The 6,000-nt window shown below is 46.6% G+C and overlaps 1 protein-coding gene across 2 annotated transcripts in view; it reads left to right on the forward strand.

The window, feature by feature from the left end:
• Positions 1-4,901, forward strand: part of LOC130883383 (protein argonaute-1) — a 33,438-nt gene extending 28,537 nt beyond the window's left edge. For both annotated transcript variants that reach the window (XM_057783701.1, XM_057783702.1), the window contains exon 19: positions 118-4,901. In XM_057783701.1, the coding sequence (XP_057639684.1) occupies positions 118-226 (109 nt within the window). In that variant the 3' untranslated portion in view covers positions 227-4,901. The remainder of the gene's footprint in view (positions 1-117) is intronic.
• The last annotated feature ends 1,099 nt before the right edge of the window (positions 4,902-6,000 follow it).

Genomic DNA, 6,000 nt, shown 5'->3' on the forward strand with positions numbered 1-6,000 from the left:
CTGGGTTGGTGTTTTCTCTTAATTTGGTATGTGAATTGGCACTGTAGGGATGAGGGAATTAGCAGCAGTTCAGTTTGCCAGGAAGGACTTTGCATATTTTTCTTTTTTCTTTTTCAGTGGAGAGGGAAGCCACATATCGGGGCAGAGCAATGGACGAGACCCCCAGGCCTTGGCCAAGGCCGTGCAGGTTCACCAGGACACTCTACGCACCATGTACTTCGCTTGAAGGCAGAACGCTGTTACCTCACTGGATAGAAGAAAGCTTTCCAAGCCCTGGGAGCTGTACCACCCAAATCCAGAGGAAGCAAGGAAGAGGGAGGTGGGGTCGGGAGGAGTCTAGGAGGCCTTGTTTCTATCTACAGAGGGGATGTAAGGGTGGGAAGAGGACCAGCAAGACAGACTACCAGCCAGAAATCTCTGATAGCAACCTCATGTCCTCCACCCCTCTCCCCATCTTGTCACATCTGACCCCACTGGACCAAAAGGGGCAGCCCTGGCGCCCACCATACACATAGTTGTCTCACGTGACTCACAGTGCTAAAGACTCGTGCTTGACAGCTTACTCGGGTCGGCTCTGCAGTCCTGTGGTCAAATCTGCTATGTTTGGGTTTGATAATTCTAGATGAGAAAGTGAGGGGCTTGAGAAAGTGGGTGGGAGGAGGGAAGGAATTTTTAGGAGCCTTAATCAGAAAAGGTCTAGATTTGTTTAAGAAGAAAAATGAAAACAGACTCAGATCAATATTTTAGGATACTAGATGTTTTCATGGGTTCAGAATCCAGTTTGTAGGAAGATTTTTAATGCTAATGGTTTGGGTTGCTCCTCCCCAGCTGCCACCCCCCCCCATTATTCCTCTCCATATTTTCTGTCCCATATGCCTCTTCCCTGACAGACATCTAGCCCCTAGTAACACTTAAGGCACTATGGCACTTAGCTCTGAAGTGACACGACCCTGTCTTCCTTCCGCCTGCTGGTGGGTAACAGTGCCTTCCCTGTAACGGTAATGCTGCAGAACTGCGACCTTTTGTACCTTTCTTTGTGGGGTGGGGTGGGGTGTGGGTGGGAGAGGAGGCAGGGAGGAAGGGGAGAAATAGCCCAACGCCAGCAAGCCTCCAGCCAGAATGCCAGCTACTTTTCATTTGAAGGAATTGACTTCCATTCATTGAGCTTTTAAAAAAAGATCACAACCTCAAAATGGTTAAAGTCCATTGACATTTGCACTTTCAGACGTGACAAGTCTCCGAGCTGCTGAGATGACTGGCCCTTGGCCTTTCCCCTTGGCCCCATTAACCCCCCCCCCCCCCCCCCCCCCGGCCAGGGCTAGAGTTACTGCGGTAACATTTCTCATTCTTCGCTTCCTTTTCCCCTGATGGTCAAGTCTCTTTTGTTTCAATATTTCTTAACTGGGGTGTCTTATAACAGAAGATCTTTAGGACTAAAATAAGAAAACAGAAAACTAAATGTTATTTTTATACCATAACTTGAGTCTATTGCCAAAATCTGGAAATCTCTCTCATACTGGATGAGTTTGCATCCCAGAACCATGGAGCCATCAGAAGGAACTGTGACCCTAACTTATATTCTGGCCTGGCTAAGTAGGGGGTGGTTGTGTCCCTAAGATGGGGCTCAGCCCCTGCCCTCCCTCTCTCTCGGCAGATAGTACTCTTCTTGCTAAAGCCTCCCTCCGCTGCCCCATCCTGCACTCTTTCTCCTAAGTGAATCTTTGCTTTTTCTGGACTGGACTGTCCTCTGATGCTTTGACTAATGGAGATTCTGGCACGTCCCCTGGACAGGCTAGAGAATTCTGCTGCTCCCTCTTGCTTCTGTTTACACAGATGAGTTTTTCCTGTTCCCCACTAGGGCATGTGAGTGGGTGGCATGGGCTTTTCTTTTTCTCTCCCTCTCGAGATACTGGGGTTGAGCTATTTTGCAGGACTGGAAAAGAAGTGGGTTCTAGCTTTGTCCTTGCTGATCTTGAAGCAAGGTGCCCTCTTTCCTTGACTGTTCTTTTTCTCTTCCTGCACTGCTGCTTGGGATGGGGAATTTGAAACTTGCTGTACAGAGTCCCCTTCTAAGGAGTCTGAGCTTAGATTTGCCCTACTCTGGTGATGAAGCCATCATATTTTAGATCTAGCCCAGGCTTAGAGGCCAGCTGGAGAAAGGAAGGTCTGAATCCTGGCCTGTGGAGTCAGATCCTCTCCCCAGTAGCCCTTGTACAGACTCAGATTTGCTATGCAAACAGTCCAGGTTCAGTTGTGGCTGGCTACATTGTTTAGTAACTTCCCAAAAGGTAGCACAAACATTCCTTATGGAAAAAGCCCAGGACTGTTTAGCAGTTCCTCCTGTACTTTTCTCTGCTGTCTACAGTATGGAGTGCCCCATGGGCACAAGCCCAGCTGAAGAACAGAACAGAGGGCTCTGGGAAGAGGCAGCTCACTGGAGAGCCTACATTCCTTACACAAGTGCCTAAAGAGAGTGATGCCAACACTCCATCTGCCCTGTCCATCGCCTTCATATACAGTCTACTTCTTATTCCATCACCCTTTGGGGAGGAGCTCTCCACAGATGTGTGCTGTCAACTTGGGTACATTTGGGGGCTTGGATAGGGCACTATTCCTGGAGGGTCCAATCATTCACCAGCATTTGCAGATGCCCATAGGGAACAGGTGGCTGTCACAACTCCAGAAACAAGTTTTTGTTCTCTTCTTTTTTCTTTGCCTCACTCTCTCCAGTTGGGTTTCAAGCTAGGGATTGGAAAGCAGTTTTAGTCCTTTGGTATTTATGTGCCATTCGAGAAACAAAAGCAAGAGAATCATGGGCATGATGGCCCCCACATCTATAATTCCATAATCTCAGCTCTAAGACCGAAACAGGAGATCTACAAGTTCAGGGTCCACCTGGACTGCTCAGTGCATTCCAGGCCAGGTGCACTATGTAGCAAGACCATGTCTCAAAATAATAATAATAGTTAAATGGAAGCGAGAAAAGTAACTTGGGTGATACAACTTATTGCTGTGATTAAAAAAAAAAAAAGCAAACCAAATCCTTGAGATTTAGCTACTACTGACCATGTGGGTTCTCCTCATTGAAAGGTAGTACACACACATTAAAAGCCGTGTTGCAGCAAGGGTCAGCTCGTTTGGATTTGGTTTAAGTGGTGCATTGTGCCAAGCTCCACGGAAGCACTGGGAGGAGTCCAGCTTCATCTTAGACTTCTTTCTCCTTTCCCTCTCCCTCACTGTTTGGCTTTCCTTTTCCTCTTCTGGCTTTCCCTGGCTTCCTTTTCCTTTTCCCTCTTTTCTCAGCTTGCTTGCTGGCTGGCCTTCCTGCCTGTCTGCCTGTGTGATAATGAATTCTCTGCATGGCTGCAATGATCCCACTGTTAGTTGGCAAGGTCAGGCTTAGCTCATTGACTACAGAAGACCAAAAACCTGTTTCTCGTGCCCAGGGTGTTAACCCTGGGTCGCACTGTCCTCAAGCTTACTCTAGGTCAGATCAGGGGGCTTGTCTAACTGACAAAATCAGTAGGGTTCCTGGCAGTTTCAACACCTCTCCATTCTGTGGACCTGATTGCACTCTGGTTTCTAACTCTGCTGCTTTTTCTCACTACCTGGGGCCTCTCTCTGCTGAGAATGTCCTAAAGTTGAACTACTTGGGTATAAAAGAGCCGGCTGGAGGATGGACACAGAAGAGTAAAAAGAATGGAGAGGGTTTGGACAGGAGGTGGTAAAGGAGAGCGCGGCCACTGGTTGAGGTGCTATTGCCAGCCACCTGGGATCAGCCTGGAGCTGCTGTGACTGGGAACTTGGGCTTGGGAGATGACTAAAGTCCAACATTAGTAACTTAGGAGTGTGGGACTACTCAACAGTCTAGTTCTCTATTGCAACATAGTTTCTCCATGGCCTCCTCTCTGGCTGAGCAGCAATGTTTTTAACCAGAATTGTGTGAATGATGCCAGCGACACAGTTTCCTTTGCTGGCCCCGCCAATGGAATGTCTACAGGGCTGCTTAAGTGTGGTCAACCTGGCATCGGGCATCACAAAAGGAGGATGAAGGTTCTTCCCTTTCAGGGTAAAAGTCACCTCTCACCTAGCCAAAAGGCAGTCTGGGAAATTTGTGTCAGGAACAGTTTTGTTTTGTTTTTTAATTTACTAGGCTTTGGGTAACCCAGGATGGTAGTTAAGATGCCTTCCTTGGGCAGGGATCATGGCAGGGATATGCAAGGCAGTCTTTCCTACTTGGCCTTCTAAGCAGACTGGGAAAGAGGGATTCTCTGGTTTTCTCTTTCTCCCCACTTACTAGGACTTGCCTTCTCCCTGAGCCAGGAGAGGCTGGGTTGGTGCTCTCCCCTTACTCTGCTCCTACTGACTTAGAACCTCTGGCTGCTGTATGATAGCCCAGGAAAGGGAATGGGAAGAATGGGCTCAAAACTGAATAATGTAAGGAAGGCAGATTTCCTTCCTTAAAAAGGGAAATCAGAAAGTCTCCAAGAACTGTGTAAGTAAAGATAATGTGTCTCAATGCACTGAGTCCTCTGATGTCATAGCAATAAGGAAAAATGAAATGACTTCCTGTGCACACAGTCCAACCTGGTTGGTGTATGATGTTGCACTTAGCAGCCATGTGGTGGGCATGTGTGACTACTCTGGGTTTCACTTTATTTTCTAAACTTTTTATTCCTCTCAAGTCCAGCATGGATGGGGAAACGTCCCTTGAGCCCCGCAGCTGTGTACTTGTTTGCATTTGTTTCCCATTGAGACTTGTGTTTGTGTCCTGCTTTGAGCTGTACCTTGTCCCGTCCATTGTGAGATTATCCCAGCAGCTGTAATGTACAGTTCCTTCTCAAGCAAGCAACAGCAGCAGCACAATTCTGTGTTTTATAAAGACAACAGTGGCTTTTATTTCTAAAGTGCAGTCTCTGGTTTTTTCTTTTTTTTTTTCTACCTGCAAAATAAACTTGGGATTAATTACATCTCTGATAGGCTTTAGGATGGAATACTAGATTGTCATGCCATCATACTTCACGAGGCCTCTTTGTATTCTTCATTTCACAAGTGTGCAAAACTCCGTGCCAGAAGTATTGTGGGAAAGATAGGCACAACTCCAAACTGATAAAAAACAGGATGTCTTCAGAGTTCCTTGGGGAGGCCATTGGTGACAAAGTCTTCCGGGACAGAAGATTATAAGTGGCTGGCCCAAAGCTGTAGCTGTGAAGATGGAGAGGAAAGGGCAGATTTGAGAAGCAGGGTGTAAAGTTAACAGGACATCGTGACTGATGGGAGAGTCCAAGTAGCAGATCAAGAGCTCGTGTTTCCTCTTGAGCATGAGTAGACTGAGCATTCTTATCAAGAAGGGATCCGCGAGACCACGGAAGGAGTATGGTACATCTGACGAAAGACAATTAGCCTGGTATACAAAGAGGGGTTTTCTTTGAGGGTCTTGTTACATATCCCTGGTGAACCTCAAACTCAGAATCTTCTGAGCTCTACCTCCTGTGTCCTGGAATTTGTAGCCCACAGCATCTTGCCAGTCTTTTGAGTTTTGAGATTCCAGTTAGGAATAAAGTTAAAGTTTCCAATAAACACACCCTTAGATTGCTTAGGCAAAATAACAAACTACTGTTAGAGGTGCTGGAGCCACCTGGGCTGGTTTAATAAAGGAACATAATACGAGAACAGAAAGGAAGTCCCAGCCACACTTGCTCAAGTTAGCCTACTCTCCATTTGTCTTGTGTCTGCAATAAAACTGATCATCTCTAGTACTCAAAAATGCATATTAGGGGAAAAATAATAAAGTCTGAGATTAGGACTTGCAAGTTGTCCATCAGATAATACCACCATCCTTTTCAACTCCCTCTTGTTCTTAGGAGAAAAAAAAAAAAGCAAATTCTACTTTTCTACTTTATCCCTAACCAGTTTCATAGATTGCTTGCTGTACTTATTAAAACTTGTCTTCCAGGGCCGGGCGGTGGTGGCGCACGCCTTTAATCCCAGCACTTGGGA

The sequence above is a fragment of the Chionomys nivalis genome, chromosome 11 (assembly GCF_950005125.1).
Source record: "Chionomys nivalis chromosome 11, mChiNiv1.1, whole genome shotgun sequence".
NCBI lineage: Eukaryota > Metazoa > Chordata > Mammalia > Rodentia > Cricetidae > Chionomys > Chionomys nivalis.